At 36.1% G+C, this 22,095-nt stretch overlaps 2 protein-coding genes across 2 annotated transcripts in view; one reads left to right on the top strand and one right to left on the bottom strand.

Annotated features, from left to right (window-relative positions):
• Wwp1 (WW domain containing E3 ubiquitin protein ligase 1) overlaps positions 1-2,076 on the top strand; it is an 87,077-nt gene extending 85,001 nt beyond the window's left edge. The window contains exon 25 of the mRNA XM_021221937.2: positions 1,482-2,076. Coding sequence (XP_021077596.1) covers positions 1,482-1,581 — 100 coding nt within the window. The 3' untranslated portion in view covers positions 1,582-2,076. The remainder of the gene's footprint in view (positions 1-1,481) is intronic.
• A 5,108-nt stretch (positions 2,077-7,184) lies between these two features.
• Positions 7,185-22,095, bottom strand: part of Rmdn1 (regulator of microtubule dynamics 1) — a 33,828-nt gene continuing 18,917 nt past the window's right edge. Inside the window, exons 5-10 of the mRNA XM_021222245.2 lie at positions 16,778-16,867; positions 12,510-12,565; positions 11,073-11,160; positions 9,857-9,887; positions 7,842-7,975; positions 7,185-7,310 (exon numbers count right to left, since the gene is read on the bottom strand). Of these exons, the coding sequence (XP_021077904.1) occupies positions 7,272-7,310; positions 7,842-7,975; positions 9,857-9,887; positions 11,073-11,160; positions 12,510-12,565; positions 16,778-16,867 (438 nt within the window). The 3' untranslated portion in view covers positions 7,185-7,271. The remainder of the gene's footprint in view (positions 7,311-7,841; positions 7,976-9,856; positions 9,888-11,072; positions 11,161-12,509; positions 12,566-16,777; positions 16,868-22,095) is intronic.

Below are 22,095 nucleotides of genomic sequence, written 5' to 3'. Positions count from 1 at the left end.
TTTGAGTTATTTTCAAATAATCCTTTGTCTTCGATTATTCAGCTTAACATTCACTAAATTAGGTATTTACTAATTCAGAGATGACTGCTTATTTCAATCTAGTGAGGGAAGTCAGTCCTGATATAAATGCTAAAATAGAAACAAAGAGCTATAGAAGATGCTGTAAGCAAACTTCTTAGAAGAAGCTCTAGGATTTAGGCTGATTGTTGGTGGGTGAATAGATGAGACTTTCATGTGCAAGAGTATTCTAGGCCATAGAGAGACAAAGGACATGATAGAGAAAAGCGTGTATTATATTAAAAAGTATAAAATAAGTTGATACTAGGCTTTCATCTTACACCTTCTGTGGCTTTAGCAACAAAGGGTTTCTATGTGTGGTATAAGCTAAGGAAATGCCTCAGACAGTGATATAAAGTAACATAGGGGGTTAAGAAAATAAGTGGATGCAAGGTGATAAGGAAAAAATCAAATCAAAAACCCCAAATTCCCAAATCAGATGAGACAGAGCAGTATACACAAGAGTGTGATGACAACAGAAAGTCAAAAGTAAGATTAGCAGAATGACAGGATCTGGCCAAGGGTAAGACTGTTTTGGTATAAGACTATACTGGGAGAAAAAAAAATAAAAGGAGGGGGAATATTGTTTTTTGTTTTCCTAATCTCAATTACCATTAAGATACTTTCCTTCATGGAGTATAGTTTAAAATGAAAGGCAATCAATATATGGTCTCAGTTGCCACCATCAATACATTTAACTGTTTTAACATGAAGCAATTATTACATTAATGGTGGTTTGCATAACTGTTGAAGTTGGCTACGTTCTCCTAGACTTAATTATGAGCTTTCCTAACTTACATGGGTGTGGGCAAGGACAGATGAGAAGTGTCTACAATAAGTAAATGATGTAAAGAAAGGTTTTTAAGTTTTAGTATTTTTCTTTCAATAATTCAGTCTCAGAAAAGAATATGTGTTAAAAGGACTGGAAAATGGTCAGTCTGTAGATTAGAATCTAATGTGGTGAAATTATTTAAGGAGACAAAAGTATATATGTATTTACTGACTGTGCCTATCAGTCAGTGTATTACCAGCTACTGGAACATCTTCTCAGAAAATGAATGAATGAGTGGATGGATGAAATTAACTATCCTAAGAAAAATTACGGAACTTCATCACCCATGACAACAGAATAGCAAAAGGAAACACATTTTAAATCCAGTCTTTATAATGTTGACATTATTTGTAATACCATTATTCTTTGGCAAATATATAGATGTTTTATGTCTTAAATTTTATATAGATTCCTTTATTTAATTTAGATGTGTTAGTATACTAGTTATTATATTAAATTGTTAGGATACCTTTGGCAAAGTTTTTACATACATAATATTCAGGTTTCAATGTACTGTTAAAGAATACTATATTAGAAATATCTTCAGTTTATTTCATTGAAAATGTCTGATTTTGTTTTTGTTTTTGTTCAGTTTTAATCGCTTGGATCTACCACCATATAAGAGTTATGAACAACTAAAGGAAAAACTTCTTTTTGCAATAGAAGAGACAGAGGGATTTGGACAAGAATGAATGTGACTTGTCTTGGAGGAGCTCTTGCATTTAAATACCCCAGCCAAGAAAAATTGCACAGATAGTGTATATAAGCTGTTCATTCTGTACAGTTAACTTTCTGAACCTTTCAAAGTATAAATGTTTTCCGTTCTTCCACAGAAATATGCAAAACATTTCATCATTTTCTACTTTATTTATTGTTCCCTTTAAATGACTGACCAGGAAAAAAAAAACCATCTTTAAATTTTGACGCAAGCAAGAGAATTTATTAAAAAGTATATATCTATATAACCATATATGACAGTGGCTCTAGTTTTATAGAGCGCCAGGTGTATTAAACATGGCAGCCGTTCATTCACAAAACTCTGAATTTGCTTTGCCTTGTTTCTATTATACAGGGGAAAAGTGCAGATGTTTCATGTTTTTCTCCCTAGGTGACATTGGATTGTGTTTAGCTGCATGGCTGTTCTGGAAGGTATTTAGGGCTTAAGCCCCTCTTACTTTAAGTGTATTTTTTAAATCGCTGCCGGCTTTTCTGAAGACAAGCACTTCAACTTATTAAGTTGTACTAAATGAATAGTGTTTGTTTGTTTAAATCACACCATTGCTACATCAGTAAACACAGAAGTCGTGTAATAGATCCAGTAGTGTCTAGGAGCAGCTGGAATGGATTTGCAGAACAGCAGAGGTCTATTTACATATTACTTTTGGATGTTGGGTATTTGTGTAAGTTTAAAGAATCAGGCATTTCTATACTTACATTTTTAAACTTGTAATGTTCTTCAAATTCAGTTGATAATGATTTGATAGTTTAATACTTAGGGATACATAAAAGGTACTGAGCTTGGCTGCTTTTGTGCACTAGGTTTACTTGTATGAAATCAGAGATGTTATAAATGGATTGAAAAGCTGCAGAAGTATTTAAACACTCACACTAAGTACTTTTTATTAGTGTTTGAATGTCCCCACCCCTTCCTTACAAAATCAAAATTGTTTCTAAATTCAGTAGGTATATTAAAAGAATTCTTTGTGCTCCCTATTTTATATAGAGCAAGTTTTCTCCAAATAACACTGATTTTTTTTCATTATAAGGGCATTCATGGTGTATGAAAAAAATTAAAATCTAATGTGAATGATATTGCTATTTTTAGCAAACTGGGCTTCCTAATTAATATAAAACATTAATTTCCATTTTTATTGTTTCAATATGCACTGCAAAGTTCATTAACTTAAATTTTTGTAACTATGAAGTTCACTTAGAATTATAACTTCTATCCACTAGTTTAGTTTTGCGAAGATTTTATTTTTCTACTTTAGATTATGTTCTTCAGTTTTATTCAGAATTCACAAATAAAAGCAGTAGTCTACTTAGTTGAATAAACTCTAGGAAATCTGGTTATTCTCAAGCTTAAAAGAATTTTTTAATTCTAATATATGACAAGTTATATAATAAATGATGGCCAGTCTTCAAAAGTCCTGCATAAATTCTTCTGTAAAATAATAAACGTGCTATGATAGAAAGTATCGGCTTTCATTCAGTGGAGGTATGTTGAGACCATCCCTTTGCAGATATGGTTTAAGGTTGCTTTCAGGTACTATTTCAGGGAGCTCGTCCCTTTTGTTAAGTTACCTCATGTGAGTAACAGAACCCACAAGATCAAACCAGCCTTCTGGGAAAGACTAGTTTGCAGACCTCATCAGACTCTTAATCTTTCAAACCAGTTATAGATTTCAGACCTATAGACCTGTTTATCTACTCAGTAGTGAACTTAAAGTCTTAAAAGAGATTCATCTCCTGCTGTCTCTCCTTCCCATCTCTCTTCTGAACTGGACCCTCCACACTTGGCCCACTGAATACAGTTAGAGAACGTTGGAGGTGAGGAGGACTGAGAGACGGGTTAATAATGATGATTTATTATAGTGACAGTTCCCAATATCACCAATAAATTGAGCTTAGGGAATGAATGGATCATCGGCTTAAAACAGTTTTACCAATCAGCTCAGTCACCTCCCTGTCTTTTTTTTTTTTTTTTTTTTTTTTTGGTTTTTTGAGACAGGGTTTCTCTGTATAGCCCTGGCTGTCCTAGAGACCAGGCTGGCCTCGAACTCAGAAATCCACCTGCCTCTGCCTCTGTCTCCCAAGTGCTGAGATTAAAGGCCTGCGCCACCACCTCCCGGCATCACCTACCTGTCTTTGGGAAAGAAGCTACTATTTGTTTTAGAAAATGAAAATGTTATTACCCTTTTCTCCAGCTGACTTCAATTATCCTCCTAGGTCTAGGAGTTCTAAATTAGGTGTTGTATATCCACTCCATCAACAGACAACCTTGGTTGTGTTTGGGGTTCAAAAAGACCCTAACTAGTAATCTACTTCTGAACTGAGAAAGCTCCTGACATATAGGAGGGAGCTGTAACTTGGTTTCCCTGAATCTGAACAGTCTTACTATTGCATGCCCTAAACTGTAACTTTAGGAGGCTATTGTTTTTGTAGAACCATGTGATGGCCCTGCTATATTACTACTATCTGTTCATTTTCTCAAAGGAGGCCTAACATTGCACTGGTGGCCAGTCATGGTTCCTGCACTACAGTATTCAGAGGAAACTGATGCCAGACAAATGTAGTTTACTGCAGGCTTACTGGATCCTAACATTTAATTAAACATAACATAATCTAGTAAACACTGAAGTAACTAATTAGTTGTTGAAACATGAAATAAAAGTTCTCCTGTAACATATCCAACTTTTCTTAGTGTGTTGGACATAGAAATCAAGTTTAAAGTCAACTGGGGATTTGATACCAATCTAAATGTGCTATTTCCTAAATTCTAAAAGTTTGACTCCAAAATTCAACAGAATGTAATTAAAATGGTGGTATTTGTTTTTTAGTATTAATTCTACGTCTTTTTCATGAACACTCAATTCTCTTGGTCCTTGTGATTAAGGTAGTGTCTTTTTTTTTTTTTTAGGTTTTTTGAGACAGGGTTTCTCTATATAGCCCTGGCTGTCCTGGAACTCACTATGTAGACCAGGCTGGCCTCGAACTCAGAAATCCGCCTGCCTCTGCCTCCCAAGTGCTGGGATTAAAGGCGTGCGCCACCACGCCTGGCTTAACGTTGTGTCTTGTTTTCATTATGTTTCTTAAGAAACAAGACGAGTCTTACCAATCCATGTTGTGTTGTAGCATCCATTGCCTGTTGGTAGGCCACATTATCAAGAAGTGACAAAGGTTCAGTGCTGAACATGAGGGGACAGAGGGAAACCAAATAACCAAAAAGACCCCCAGCTTTCTCCTGGTGTGCTCCGAAGCCTGGGCCCCTCATCCACTACACTACCAATAAACAAACCCTAATTCAGGTTTCGAACATCCTCAAAGACAGCAGACATACTTAAGGAGAGGCAGTCACCCATTGCCTGTGTCTATAGTATGTTAACCTCCTTTTTCCTCTCAAGTAATCTGCCTTCTACTTTGATGTCTTTAAAAAAAAAAAAAATTGGATCCACATGCAGTATCCACCTGATCCTATAATGGCTTAATAAGATCATCTTCAATTCCATCCTTTGACTGCAAATAAGGTAATTTCACTTTCTATGACTGAATAAAACTGATTTGTAAATATATACATTTTGTTTGTCCACTTGGTGGATGTCTACACTGATTCCATAACTTGCTTGTAAACAATGCCACAATAACTATCACTGTAAATGCCTTTATTTTTAATAGCCACAAATTTTAAAAAGTTAAACACCTTCAACAGATGGATAAAGTGGTATATTCATGTAATAAAATATTAACACTAAAAGGAAAAACTATTGCTTGGACTTAGTTATTAGAGGGTCTGGCTAAGTAAAAAGGCACAATCTTAAAAGATCATATTCTATAAGATTACATTTGCCGAAGAGGCTTAAAATGGCAAATATATAGTAGATTAGTTGTAGTGTGTCTGGAATGTGAGAGGACTGAAGGTGGTTAGGTATGACTATAAAGAGCACTAGGTCTCTTACATGAAACATCCATATCCTGCCTGTGGTGGTAGTTATAAAAATCTATAAAATAACGCTATTAAGAGTAAGAGCTAGACATGAAGTGAGGACATCTAAAAGTCTATAGATCATACCAGTGTGTTTCTTAGTTCGGTTCTATACCTTAGTTGCACCCAAAGGCGTAGAGAAAGATGGGTATTTAGAACCCGCTTGTACTACATTATCTAATTTATTGTGAGTCTTATTTTAAAATAAAGTTCTAAAGTATCAAAAGATAGATTCCCATCCATAAAAGTCTATACTACTGGAAAAAATACTTCATTTCACAAAAATAACTTCAGAGAAATAACTTTCTTGTGAGTGCTACGTTAAAATTCCAGAACTTTGTGCTAGTAACAAGAATTGTACTAGAAAAGCCATTCTATCAAATAAATCCACAGGAGCAATGGGCATATTCATCTGGTAAAACCCTTACTTAAGAAGTGCAAGGACCTGTATCTTAATGCTAGCATAATAATACTAATATGAATTCAGTGAACTGAATATGAAAAGTAGCTCTAGTTCATAACTAGACAATATAGGAAGGGGAAAATGAAGAAAAAAACAAAACAAAATGAAGACAGTCACCACACGTTTAAGAACTCAAACCACCTAAGGCAAAACAAAGTGTGTCAAAACGGTGATGGACTCGGCAGATGATGCTCAGTTGATTTCAAAGTCATGAATAGAAAGCCAAAGAAGACTGAATATAGTTAACTGGAGTCCCAGAAGACAAGATGGAACATGATTCTCAGAGGTTGATCTGGCCTGAAGGACAGTTGATAATAACAATTGCACTGGCCTCTCAAAAAAGTCTTGTAAGAGTTGGGGAGAGATTTTCTGTATTTAAACAGTGCTGCAGATCCCATCCTGATTTCCAAAAGCAGAAGGTTTGGGGATAGTTAAGGAAATTGGAGTATGTCTTATTTGGAGGTGATGTAATAGGTGTGATAATATAATTTTATTTGCTTTGAAAGATGTACTTATTTTGAAAAGCAGCTGAGTTTCTTAAGGATATGATAAAATCTGCAGTTTCAAAGGTTTAAAGATACATTATATGTGAATAGATATACACATACAAAAATGGCATAACAAAATATTAATACCTTAAATCCAAGTATGGGATGTACTTCCATGTTTATATCTTAAAGTTTACATGGTAAAACAGGAACAACACACACCTACACATTTTGCTGTAATTTATTTAACATTACAATTCTCATGATTTTGGGGGGAAAATACACAGTCTCATATTCATTCAGCTCTAGTTGTTGCAAAAAGTTAAGTTTACAGTGGTGGCATTTCAGACTCAAGGTTTAGTACTCTGCCTGGTAAATATCTATTTCCTTTAATCCCGAAATCTGTGTCCCTCCATTCTAAGTAGGATTACAATTTGTCAAATAACAAATTCAACCCATTATCCCATACCATTTTTTTTTTCTCTTGGTGTTCCAAATGTCTGTCTGAACCAGGGAGATGTATTACTGCCACTCTTAGGGCACACTGTGGCAGTTTCTTATTGTGAAAAACCCAGAATTTTTTACATTTATTTTTTAAAATGGTCACACATAAAAGAATTGAGAAAAAAAGCCATACAGTCATGATGGTTAATGTATCATGTTTATAAATCAGTGAAATACAAAGTATTAGGTATGTTGTTGCTTTCTCCAAAATGTTCTCAGTTCTTGTCACAAACCTGTAAGCAAGTGAGCAGCTTCTGTCTGTATCTAAAGTGAAAAACACATGTTACATATACATGGTGCAGCTTAATTTATAAAGCTTAAGTTTATAAATAGACTAGTTTCTGAGAGTTTCAAGATAACAGAGATAGGACATGGTAAGAATAAGGTCTCCTGATAGCGATGATTAGATGAGATTCTAAAAGAGCTCTAGTTCATTTCCTTAACCCTCCAAACCCTGTCCCCAGTCTTACTCCCCTGCAGTGTCAAAATTTGATCCAGGTCCTTGTGCGTGTTAGTAAGCACCTATAGCCAAGCTGACTTTTATGATTTAGAAACAACCTCTGATGAGATATACATTGTAAATGTACACCAATTCTACAGTGCAGCAAGCAGCCTATGGCATTTGATGATAAATGATGGTAAAGTGTAAAGGTATATATACAAATGAACACTTGTATGAGCTTTCCACAATACTATGCATTTAAACAATTTCTCTTTTAAAGATGTTCTCAGTTCATTAATTTACTAATGCCTGAAAGAAAGCCTGTCTGCCTTACTTTATTATAGATATTTTACCTGTTTATCTTCTTCGGTGTGTGCTGGATAACCCTTGGCTTTTACCAACCAGAATGCAGCAAGCTTTTTGTTGTTTAGCTTCAAGTATGTCTTTCCTAAAAGCAGCAAGTTTTTGCTGTAGAAGTTTGGATCCACTGTACATAAAAAGGGGAAACAAAGTCAGCTCCAGAGAAATAGTGTCTTTATTTTTATAGTTTTAATATTTTGGTCTGAATTCTAATAAAAACTGTGTGATTAAACAATGATTAGGCTAATATACTTTTTTGTTCAAATGTTCTTATCTCAAAAAATCCCTAAAGTAATTATGATGTATTGAATGTACATATGGACTGTGCACATCATTATACCACGGTCTCACTTTAAAGTATCTTCATGCTGATAGAACATGGGCTATATAAGAACTATTTTCTTTTTAAACCACCCATCATTATTACATTCCAATTGCCTAGAACAGTGTAGGGGAAATAACATCTGTTCAGTGAGTTAGTGCATGAATGAAATCATGGTTAACATGATTTGATCTTCATTTGCTAAATGTCTCTTATACTTAGGCATAGAGGGTAACATGAACACAACTAAATGGTTTACCAGGTATAAAATTAACATCGCTACAAGAAACCACATAAGAAAACAACGAAGTAAGAGTTAAGCATCTTGGAGGATGAATGGGATTTTGAACAGAAAAGGCTGAGAATATTACTGGTTGAAAGAAAAGTGCAAACAAAGCCCAGGAAAGTGAGAGCAGATGAGTGTTATTAGAAGCTGTGAAGGAGGAGGAAGAGACGAAGGCTGGATAAGGGACCCACAGAATCCAGCACAGTAGGGAACTAGGACAGCCTACTCAACACTTGCTCCAATAGATATGCCAATGCTCCATAAATATGGACAATTATATGTTAAATAATTTTAAGAAGCTTATGAATAAAGTTCAAAATAATTCTTTTTCTTGGGACAGAATTCTGTAGTGTACTCCAAGTGAGCCAGGAACTTACAAACTCAATGGCATAGTGTCTCGGCCTCCTGAGTGCTGATAACCACAGACACACACCATCACACTCAGCTCTCGTTCCCCTGACTCTTCACATAGTTTCCTCCTAGTAATCTTAGTCTTTCTGTATGCCAAGCATGCTTTCTCAGGCCAGGAGTGGCACTTAGTAATAGGACACATGCCTGGCACATGAGTTTAAAAAAGAATAAAGCCTACTTTTTCCTGGATACAATTTATGATAAACTACTTTTGCTTAAAACTCAAAGTCCTTTAATTTTGTTAATTTAAACATTTTACGGTTAAGTACACTGATTTAAGTATTCACTTCTTCATCTAGGAAGTCATCCAAGTACTGTATGTAAGCAATACAAAGATAATCATGAGCCAAAAAGGGGGAAAAACATCCCACCTTATCCATATGTACAGGCTTACACACACACACACACACACACACACACGTGAGAATAAGGAGGCTGATATAGGAGGTGTGGGTGACAGACTATGGGAGGGGCTTCTGGACTAGAACTAGGGCAACCTTTAACTTAGGAAAAGTGACCGCTCATAAATCAGATGTGTGAGTGGACCCAGCAAGGACATGACTCCAGGAGCAAAGGAACAAGCACAGCGTTAGCAGCGTTACTCAGGACTGCCAACCCTTAAATTCCTATTTTTAAAAAACTCCTATTTTTAAAAATTAAAATTTGGGGCTAGAGAGAGGGCTTGTCCAGTTTTAAATTACCGGATGCTCTCCCAGGAGACCTGGGTTGAATTCCCAGCACCAACATGGCAACTCACAACTATCTGTTAACTCCAGTCCTAAGAGAATGCCTTCTGCTCTCCAAGGGCACCAGGCATACACTGACATACATTCAGGAGAAATACCCAAATACATAATTTTTTTCTTTTTAGTTTAAGTTTGTCTAACATCCAATGTGAATGATACAGCAAATTCTTGATTTAAAATATTCTATGACATAGTAAACACTTAGGCAATATTATATTAATAGCTGGAATAAAAGTATTTTACCTTCTTCTGCTCTGTGAAAATATCTTAAGGCCTGTTAAGAATACAAAGCGTACAAATAAAATAGAAAGAATTAGACTCAGTAACTTTAAAAGAAAGTATTTTTGAAGATTGATTCGTAGTATTAAAGGTTTCAGAGAGTAAGTAATTATAAAACAAATAATAAGGTCAACACGGAGAGTATCATAGGCTGAATATAACTATTAAATAATCAAAGACTGGGATTTTCATAATGAGAATCACTTCTAATAGTTTTCTGGTTACTACGCAGAGGTAGTACCAAACTATCCTTGCACAAAGTTAAGAAAGTGATCATGTGTAATTTAGCTATTACCTTTCTTACAAGTAATAATGGTTGCTTTGTACACAAACTAAATTAAATGATGAATTCATTCATAATACCCTGCTTATATTTTGTGAGGTAGGTAGGGTGTGTGTGAGTGAGTGTGTGTGTGTGTGTGTGTGTGTGTGTGTGTGTGTGTGTGTGTGTGTGTGTGTTGGTTTTGGCTGAGAATGGAAAGAAACCACATCCTAGAATATTCACTTGTATACCATAGATCCATATACCATAGGGGCAAACAACAACAAATATTCATTAATATGAGAAGAAAATACTAGGATAATTTTTCAGTTGTCAGTTTCTATACATTTTGAAAATTAGGTGACTAAGTAAACTCAGGATTTTCACCCAGTAGGAATGGAAAGGAGTTCAAACCCCAGCACAAAGGTTGGGAGGGTGAACTTTAAAGTTTACCTACAGATTTTTAAATTTTATTTTTATAAGAAAAGCAAACAACCTTTAAAATATGAAGAGCCTTTCACACAAGAATTTTTTCCTTACTTCTTACATGTTCTTTATTTCTCTGACTTTCTATATATACATATTATCTCTAAAACTTGCTGGGTAAGAATCACAGTATTATTCTACTTTTTGGCTTCTACATGGTATAAATTACAATCAGAAAACTGAGGTCTGTTTTAGCCATTAGCTACTCTAGCTGACAGTATACCAGAATTATCAGCCACTCACCTAAACAAGAAAAAAAAAGCACTCACCAGTCCTGGACAGTAAGTATTAAGCCTTTGTGATACTGTTGAATTGGATCATTAGAAACTTGCTCAAGTCCCTCAGAGAATCAGATCTCCATATGTGTGGACTCTGTAGAATGGTACTGTAGTTAAGAAATCAGTACTAACTTAAGAAAGGACATCATACTACCTCCTCATAGGTGGAACTAGGAGGATTTGCAAACAGCACTTTAGCAATTCTTCTTTGATACCAAGGCATTTCAGCAAATGTATAGCACCTACACGGGAAGAGATGGTTTTATGCATTCAAATTGTACCTTTTTTTGAGAGAACCAAATATCTTAGCAGACATTAAAAAAGGAATCTAATGTTATATTTATATATAATTTGAACTTTATATGATGAAGTTAATATTTATACTGAATTATTTGGAGACTGATGAGAACAGGAGTTGGGTCTACTTTGTGATTAACTATCAACAATAGTGGTCACTTTGTGCCAGGTACAGGTCAATATTACTCTGTCTTATTCGTTCCTTAGAACAACTAAGTGATACAGGATTGCTATTACAATTTATGTTTTCTTTTGAGATTTCGTTATGTTAATATGTACCCCAAGCTAGCCATGAACTACTAATCCTTCTGCCTCCTCCTTGCTACTGAAGGGCTTATGCCTGGATTACTACTACTAGTATTGACATAAGGAAGTTCAGAATTCTTTTAAATGATAAAACTAATGTACTATGCATGAATAACAATAACAGCCAGTAATTTGTGCCCATTAAAAAGGGTGAAGTTGATGATTAATATCCAAAAATGTTTACAGCTTTCTGAAGTATATAAAAACCTGTTTGGGATCTTTGACAAGGGACTTGAACTCCTTGAGGCATAGATTTTATCACATGCCTGCTTACTGATTAAGTAGCTGTCTTTTGATAATTATTAATCTACAGTGGGTATTTTAATGTGAAAAGTACTTATTACTTTTATAAAAGAGTTTGTTGGACTTTTATAACAGCAAATATTTAAAACATTTGTATGCCCTCATACCAGTAAAGTAATTTCTCAGACACAAGATCACACTGAAACTTGAAGAAAGATTACATAGTTTTCCAGATTAATCAAATCTCAATCTGCCATATTTTGAAAATAAAAAAATTCATGTGACAACCGGCTGTATTTATACTACTGCAGTTTTCCTTAGCATGGGAAATGAGGTCTTTTCCAAGAAAGGAAAGGTAAAGGTCTACAAAAGAGTCCTAAAGTACTTTTACTTTTCTTGGGGTTTTTATTTTTCTGGTGGTAAGAAAGTGGGTTTTGAGACACGGTCTCATGTGAACAATACGGCCTCCATCTCCCTATGTAGGTTACAACGAACTTGAACTCCTACTCTTCCTGGCACTACCTAATTGCTGGGATTGCAGGCGTGCGCCACCATGCTTGACTACTTTTCCTATGTTCTAATGATACATACACAGTGCTATTTCATGATTTAATCCTTGACTGGTAAATAGTATTTTTAAATAGTTTATTTTTGCTTACATATAAATTATATAATAAGCTGCTTATACATACTATGAAATAAAATCACACTAAATAGAACAGAAACATTACTGAAATTTTCTTACCAAATACCCATAAGGTGAATTGAAGTAGCATCTTTAGGGTTCAGCTCAATTGCTTTCTGTTAAGAAATAAGAAAATCTTCCTAAACACAAAAGAAGCAGTGAATTAAAAAAGAAAATTATAACCCTGAATTTTAAAGATGTACTTTTTAAAGTATGTATGTGTCTGTGTGAATACATGTCACATATGTGCAGGTATCCATGGAGGCTAGAAGAGGGTGTTGGGGCATTTGGAGCTGGGGCCATAGACAGTTGTACCTAATTTGGGGGCTGGGAACTGAACATGGTCTTTGGGAAAGGAGTCTCAACACTCTTAACCACTGAGCCATGTCTAGTCACAAAATCCACGTTTTAATCAATTACAGCTTTCTTCCTCATGATCCACTTCCCTTCTCTTCACTGCCCTCACTCTCCCCTATGTGCTGACATGTGGTTAGGGGAAAGGTTAAAAGCCAGATGTCTCCCTAATCATTTTTCACCTTGTTCTTAAAGATGGGGTGCTGTAACCAAACCTGGAGCTTACAGGCTGGCTAGACCAGCTGGCCAGCAAGCCCCCAGGATCTTTCTGCCTTTGCTTCAGCCCACACTAGAATTATAAGTGCATGCCTCCACAACTAACATTTTATATGGATACTGGAAGCTAAGCTCAGGTCTTCATGCTTGCATGTCAAGTATTTTAGACAGCCATCTCCATCTCCTTGGCTCCATATTCTTTTTGCAGTGATTTTATTTTTACGTGTATTGTATTGGTGTTTTGCCTCCGTGTATCTTCCTTGTGAGGATGTTGGATCTCCTAGAACCAGGATGACAAGACCGTTGTGAGCTGTCATGCACGTGCTGGGGACTGATCCTGGGTCCCCCTGAAGAGCAGCCGGTGCTCTTAACTGCAGAGCCACCTCTCCAGTCCCTTGCCTATATTCTTAATTGCTTAAATTTGTTTCAATACACTACTAAAGACTTAAAGATATATTTTACACGTTTCAGAAATTGATATAGGAGGTGAGAAAACAAAACAAAACCCACATAAATTAATCTAAATCTGGAAATAGTTTAATGAAGTACAGTTTTTAGGCTTAAGATAAAAGGAAAGATAAATATGTCACTTTTGTCAAATTTTAAATGAATATTGAAGAAATGTCTTCCTAGTATTACCCACCCCCAATAACCTCACCTGAAAATAGGTAATTTTCTTCATATAAAAATTTTGTTAAACTCTCCCATGTATATCCAAAATAAAAGTAAAAGTAGTGCTATTTATAGAACATACTCTGTATAAAGCATCATGCCAACAAAATCTCTGTATTTAGTACATCAATTATTATAAAGCACACACTGCAGAAAAACTTTAAAGAAGTTAATTCTACTATCTGCTAGTTTGTTGAAAACCACTAAAGAACTCTCACAGATTATTTACTCTGATTATTTTTATTAAAACTTCCTAATATAACCCTATATTTTCACTTATTGTTTGATCTATAAAGAACTATATTTCAAATATTTATATTATGGTTAAGGTTATGACACTGTAGACAGACTTCTGGGACTCAAATCAGAGCTCAATGACTTGATAACCTTAGCAAATTCTGTATTTTTGTGGCAGCTAAATTTTTGTTTTTATAAAAAAATTAATTGGGAGTATAGTGTATAGGTAAAGCATTTACCTAGCATGTTGGAGGCCTTAGGTTTGATCCCCAATGCCATGAATAAAACAAAAGAGAAAATTGTCCTATAGTATGGTGGTGAGAATGAAATAAGTCACAAAGTGTGCTTAGCAGCAGCGTTGTCTAGTAGAATCATTGCTGTGCTCACTGTTCACAGTGTGATAACAGGCAGTAAAACTTGATGGCTGTGGCAGACACAATGACTAGAGTAAGGCTAGCCACATGTGTCTTGGTAGGAACCCATGAGATCTCAGGCTTTCCCAGTTTTTGCTGTGTTAGGAAGCAAAACCAGAGATCTAGACATGCTAAGCAAGCACTCTACCAAGTGACCTATACCTAACCTTCAGAGTGCTTTCAAATAAGGGCCTTTGCTGTCCTTTTGCCTTAATTTGCCTTCCAAAACCAACTCAAAGATGTTAATAATGCAATAATGGAAATAAAAATATCTTTTAGTATGTAAATACTAAGTATAAATATTTAAGCATATACTTGAAAACTTATATGAAGCATTACAGCACTGAGTCAGAAACAAACACATCCTATTCTTTTGTGGTTAAAAACTGAAAAATAGTCACTAAAATGCTTTTCTACAATTTTTCATTGCTCTCGTTGAAACTCATGTTATATGCTTAAAGGGGGAGTGGGTTATAAAGATTCATTAAAACAGACAGTTATGGAACACCCAGGGAATGGAAGGGAACTACAGAGGGTCCCTTGTGTGACATACCTCTATATTCTGAAATACAAAGTAATAGTACTGTATTTTACTGAAGCTAAGGTACCAAAATGAGTGCATTGCCAGGTATGGTAATGTATGCCTAAAGTCCCAGAATCTGTAAGGCTGATTTAGGAAGAGTATGATTTTGAGACCAGTCTGGATTATACAGCAATAACATGTCTTAAATAAATAAGCAAACAAAACCCCCAAATCAGTATGGCACATAGTCATTTTATATATTACTTTAAAAAGGATAAAAATATCGCTTCCAGGGCTGGAGTGATAGCTCAGCACATAAGAGTTTTGCAGAGGATCTGGGTTTGGTTCCCAGTAAGTTCATTACAACCTGTTACTCCATTTCCTGGAGTTCTGACACCATCTTCTAACAGTACTGCATGCAGTGGTGCACTTACGAACAGGCAAATCACTCATATTATCAAAGAAAAATAAAGAATGCAACTTCCAATTTATACTGTAAGGTACCACTAATTCTCTAATGCAATCTTAATTCAGATATATTAAAATATGAAGCATGCAACTGTAAACTGCAATGTGCTTGTTTCAGAAGTTAGGTTTCCTAGGACCTGGGCCTTCTATCTGTGAGCTCCTGCAGAGTGCCTGAGTAGCATACCTAGCCAACTCCTGTCTGTGCTGTTGGTTCATGTGTAGTTTGAATGAGCTACAATAAACGATTTTTAAATGCTGAATATTTCTGTGGTTGTTTGCTCTCTGTCTGAGAATTATGAAATGGTGTGCACATAGAGTATGAAATCTATAGATTTCTATATAATTTTCACCATTGAACAAGGGTTACTAAAAACAAGTAAATCAACTGTAGGGAGAATATGAAACAACATAAAATACATGTTGCATGATTTTTTTGTTTTTTTGTTTGTTTGTTTTGTTTTGTTTTGTTTTGAGACAGTGTTTCTCTGTATAGCTCTGGCTGTCCTTTGTAGACCAGGCTGGCCTCAAACTCAGAAATCTGCCTGCCTCTGCCTCCCAACTACTGGGATTAAAGGTGTGTGCCATCACCACCTGACTACATTGCATGATCTTAAACACAATTATTACTACTAAGAGGACTGTTTCAGTTGTATTGAAGGTTAGAGTTTAACCACCAGCACTCAAACCTTCTTTCACAGAAACTGGCTCATCCATGGTTTTTGGGTTTTTTGTTTGCTTGCTTGCTTTTTGTTTTTTGTTTGTTTGTTTTGTTTTGTTTCGAGACAGGGTTTCTCTGTGTAGCTCTGGCTGTCCTGGAACTCTCTGTGTACACCAGACTGGCCTTGAACTCAAAGATATTTGCCTATCTCTGCCTCCAAGTACTGAGATTAAAGGCATGTGCCACTATATGTAGCATTTTTTAATGCAATAGGATGTTATCAATTGGTTTTACAAATGGTTTGAAAAGTTTGCACATTGGAACTTTTCTTTTGAAACATTCGTTCTTAAAGGCCAATTCCTATTTGTAGAGAAGCCCTGGCTAGTCCACTAAACAGTAACAAAAGTCAAGTGGGGGGAAGAGGTGAGAAGCCGTCTTGACCCTCCCAGTCCTAGCTGAGAAAAGCATATAAGAGGCCTTAGCAGGGTCAAGGCAGAAGCATTAACAAGTTAGATTGAAGAAAATTAGAAGAAATAGTGAACCATTATTGTTCTATCCCACTGGGCTTTGGTTTGTGATTTTTTTTTTTTTTTTTAATGAGATAGGTCTTGTTCTGTTTCCTCCAACGGGTCCCTAACTCCTAGGCTCGAACAATCTCATGTCTTGGCTTTCCAAGAAGTTGGCCTACAAACATGCAGTAATGTGTTCCATATATAATGATTGGTAAGTAAAACACACCAGCTCAGAGAAATGCTGACTTTCTAAATTCATGAACTTCAATCAGTACCTCAAAATGCTCCTTGATAACATAGGCATTTGCAATCTTAACCTTGATGCCTTCATAATCTCCAACATCACTAATGCAGATTGCATACCACTAAAAGAAAGGAAAAAAAAAGATGAGAATACTTTTAATATTTCATCTAATACAAAGAAAAATTATGTATGTACTCTTCAATTGTTATTCTCATTTAGCAAAATGTTACTGAGCATAATGATTAATTAAGAACAAAAGATATAAATAAAAGCAGACAGCCATTAGGAACAAGAGGGTGGAACACATTATAGTGATCAATATATAATACAAGGTAGAAAGTAGTACCAACTAAGACAATTGCCAATATAATAGAGAAATCACAGCTGAGTATCGCTTTAGATAGGTTTGCAACTGAATGGCTCATTTACCTTTTCATATCCCTTTTCAACATCTGTATTGCTGTAATAGAAACAGCCACTACTGTCAACTCTGGCATCACCTTCATAACCACTGTTGGACAATAGACCAACTGAGACCACCTGAGTTTCTCTACCAAAAACTAAATGTAAAATATCTAAACTTCATTAAATCAGATACTTTGGGGACCCACCAGATTTAGGTTAGGATTGGGGGAAAAATGTCTTCAGTAAAAAAAATATCTATGGAGCCTCAGAACAATTGGGCTAGTTTTTCTTGAGTATCAGAAGGACCTGTCTTTGAATTCTGAACCTATAACAGTTTCTTATTATAAATATTTCTCCCTTCTCTGTGAGCCATTTGTTTAAGATACTAATATAATACACATACAATAATAATAATATACTCAAAAAATATATATAGATTTACTTAAATCTACTTTCCACAAAAGCTTTTTGTGTACCGTCATGTTTACTGAAGAAAAAAAATGGCACATTTTGAAATGTACACATATACACACTCCTATATAGACTATTATTATTTACTCTCCATTGTTATCCAGTTGTATAGATTCAGTCCATTAGAAGGGTTACACAGGATTTTAAAGGTCTTCTCCCATCTATCAGAGCTGTTGCATAAAATAATCCCTTATGAGGGGGTACGGGTATATACAGTTCAGTGTGTTGGGTTATCATGTGCAATCCACTATACCAAAACCACAAAACTTCTTTTTTTTTTTTTAAGGGTATTTATTTCCTGTGTATGGGTGTTTTGTTTACATGCATGTATGTGTACCATATATGTGTACCTGAGGGAAGAACAGGGTGTCAGATTCCCTGGAACCGGAGTTAGAGGTGGCTGTTAGCTACCATGTGCTGGGAACAGAACTTGGGTCCTCTGCGAGACTAACAAGTGCTCTTAACCTCTGTGCCATCTTTCCTGCTTCCAAAAATTCATTTATGTATTTATTAACTATACTCAAAACAAACATGGTGGTTCCTAAGCATTTTCTCCTTGATGAGCCTGTCATTTATAAAACTAGTCTTTAATGCGTATACTAGCAAAAAGGATATCAAGAGGTATATTAACTGGTGTATTCTATTTCCATTTCTAAAATGCCCACTATTTGCAACGTGTCTCCATTTAAACTTTTGTTGGTTTTGTGTGTGTGTGTGTGTGTGTGTTCTATTTTACTTTTGTTGGTTTTGTGTGTGTGTGTGTGTGTGTGTGTGTGTGTGTGTGTGTGTGTGTGTGTATCTATGGTGTGTGTTGGGCTGTATGTGGGGGCATGCAGATGGCATGGAATGCGTATGGAGGTCAAAGAACACCTTTTGGGAATTGGTTCTTTTGGGGACTAGAATATCTTGTTGCCGCTGTTCCCAAGCTCTAGGCTGGCCAGCTGCCAGCTCTAGGGAAACTCTCCTGCCTCTATCTCCCACCTCACCAGTGTTGGTGTTACAGTGGTAAGCCACCCATCTGGCTTTGCCTCGACTGCAGGAAGAATCAAGATACTGTTCTGGTTCTGCCTAAAAGGTCTTAAAACAAATTCCCAGGGGATCAGATTGTTTCTGAGTAACTTAACCATGTTTGAGAATACAACCCAAGAAAAATGTCAGTACTACTTACAAAAGGTGGGGAAAGCAAGCAGTAAAGACTCTCGGCAGTTTTTCCTCAATGAAATATCAATCTGAGTAGCTGAAACCCCCAAATCCCTTGTGAGAGCTAAGGGATTTTAGGATTCTAATAAGAAGGACTAAAGAAGGCAAAGGGACAAAGTTGCCCATGCGTGACATCCCAAGTTCCTGACCTAGTTCCTGGCTGTATGTCATGGAGAACACCCATCCTGTTTAGGTATCCTATTAGCAGAGGGAGAGGTAAATGAGTTCAAGCTTTTAGATTTACAAACCAGTACCAGACCTGCCAAAGTAAAAGCCATTACTTCTTAATGTCTTAATGCAGTTATTACTTTATTCTTTATCTTTAAGTTTCTCTATTAAAGACACAAATGGATGGATATTATCAAGCCAAAGAAAGACAATGAGAAAACTTAAGAGTCCAGTTACCTCTAGTGAATATGTGCAAACTTCCTTCAAGTAAATACTAGCAATCAGTCTAATATCACATTAAAGATTATTTACAATGATAAATAAGTGACCAAACAGACTATTCAAAAAGCAGGATTCCTCTCAGAGATGAAGGTTCATTCAATGTACATAAATTATTATGTGATACAACAAACTAACAGACAGAAATCATGACTATTTCAATAGCTGCAGAAAAATTTAACATTCATGATCAGAACTCTGAACAATCTAGGTATAGTAGAAAAATACTACTTCCTGTTTCATTTAGGCTTCATCTAACAATTCCCCAGCAACATCACATGACACGGACAAAACTTTCTTGGATATACTATTCATATTGGAACACAGAAGTTATGTCTAAAAAACTAAGGTTAATTGCCACAGACTGGACCTCACTTTGGGTCCCTGATCTGTGGGGAACGGGTCTCTTGGTTGCAGGTTAGGGAGGATTCGGCAGATGAGTGACAGACAGTTCACAGGAGAGAGGGTGTAGAACTGAATGCCTTCTCATAAAGTGAACACCAGTGTTATAAAGTACAGAGAACAAAGGGGTAGGATGTCACAGTAGGCAAAGTACATTGAAGTTACTTGACACAAAGCAGAGGAATGACTTCAAAGGGACTGGAGCCAGGTAATGTTTACAGTTAAGATAAAGCAGTTCTGCCTAGGGTCAGCTAAAGACAGGTAAGGATTTCACACCTTAGTCACTCCTTTGAGCCTTGTGAAAGCTAGCACCAGGGGGTTCTGCACTAGCAGACCTTCTCATGAATAATGCAATACCACAACCCCCCTATTTCCTAGGTCTTGGTAAATACCTGCATATGAAAGTAACCTTTTCACTGAATTCTGAGCTCCTGGCTTTAAGGAATTTTTAGGACTTTGGAACACTAGTGGAAACTTCACCTATGGTATAAATTCAATCTTTAGAGGCATTAATAATATTGAGAGAGAGCATACACCATACTAACATGCGGATAGGGTTCATGTATATAGATTATTGGAAATGCCAGGACTCCAGGAGGCTGAATCTCTTTGAGACTTTTCCTCAGGTTTTCAGGCCTGTTGTGAGCCACCACTGAAGTAGGCGTGGGCAGTTAATAGCCAGCAAGATGGCTCTACAAGTAAAGGCCCTTGCTACTAACTGTGCCTGATGTCTGGAATTCAATCCCTTACAACGTGCTAGAAAGAGAAGCGAACTGCTTTCACAGGCAGGCAGTGGCATGCTCACATGTTCACAGCACACTAGAAGAATCTATGTTTTTTAAATAGGAACTAAAGAATCTGAAAGATGGCTCAGCAGAAAAGAGCACATAATGTGCTTTGGGAGGACCCAGGTTCAGTTCTCAGCATGTACATAAGGCTTAAAACTGCCTACAGGTCCAGTTCTGGGAGATCTAGTGCCCTGTTCTGGCCTACTCAGGGTAAAGCACACATGTTGTACAGAAATACACATAGGCGAAACTCTCAGACATAAAATTTGAAAATAAAGTATAAACCAAAATAGGTACTAAAGTATGAAAATTAATGTTTCACTATATAAAATATTAGTAATAAAAAGGAGCTAAACAAATTTTTGAGGTGAAAATACTGTAAAAGATCTAGGTATAATAACAGATACGTGCTTGAAATACCAGCACTAGAAAATATCATCAGGGTTGATAGCAGATTCCTCAGCAGCAGCCATGAGTGCTCGTCTCACCTAGGCTTGACTGCTGTCACGAAAGACCATTGTCTGGGTACATTCAACAGCACAGCCCTACTTCTCACATCTGCTGCAGAGGCCAGGAGCTCTAATATCATAGCCATAGTAGCTTTAGTCCAGGAAGAAACACAGATGAAGACTAAGTGGTTGCTTCTTCATGTAAAATGAAGTGTACATAAATACTGGAATGAGATGGAGTAGTTACACTGATAACAGACAAAATGAACTATAAGACCAAAAAAAGTACAGATGAAAAATACAATCAAGTTGATGTAGCAACTGTAGAAAAAAATACACATAACAGAAGTCTAAAATATCCAAAACTGATAACAAGACAATGAAAGCAGAAAATGGATCATTCAGCTATTTCAATACCACACTTTCAAGAAAGGATAAAAAGATTAAATAGAAACCAGCAGGAAAACAGATTTGAATACTGCAAACCAATTAGACTTATCACATAAAAAATACTCAATCCACCTGAACATATCTAATGATTTAAAAATACGATAGCCCCCTAGTGAGTTGACTAGTAGTTGACTCTAGATGCATAATGCCCTCCCTACACCAGCCTCTCTGAGAACCTAGGATAAATGTCACGGAAGGATTCTGAGCCTTGGCAATCATGACTTCTTTAAAGGACACTACTTCGAATCTCAGTGTTATGTTAACATATATTGATTCATGTTTTAATGCACTCTACCAATTTCTACCTAGTAATTGGAAAGGAACTTACTATTCTACTTTGCTGTCTTTTTAATGTTGTTTGTACTTTTATGTTTGTTTCATGTCATTTTGTTTCTGAGTTCTTCTGTTAATGTCCCTTTTTTTAGTATTAGATTATATGTATGTGTTTAATTCCTTTATTATACTCACTATACATTCACTATGCAGTATCCTTCTATACAGTGTAAACCTGGTCTGAGCTATATACTGGAAGTGAGACTCACTAGGTATCTGGAAGAAAAGACAAGCAGTGGTAAGTGCTTAAAGGTATGAGGAACTAAGGCATGCTATTGCACCATTTATTAACAGTACTGTCCAATACCTAGAGATTAAAACTCACCTCTAAGCCTAGCGTGGTGGCACATGCCTTTAATCCCAGCACTTGGGAGGCAGAGGCAGGTGGATTTCTGAGTTCGAGG

The sequence above is a fragment of the Mus pahari genome, chromosome 22, assembly GCF_900095145.1.
Source record: "Mus pahari chromosome 22, PAHARI_EIJ_v1.1, whole genome shotgun sequence".
NCBI classification, from domain to species: Eukaryota; Metazoa; Chordata; class Mammalia; order Rodentia; family Muridae; genus Mus; species Mus pahari.
The sequence above is the reverse complement of the archived record's forward strand: the minus strand, read 5'-3'. Positions and strand labels throughout refer to the sequence as shown.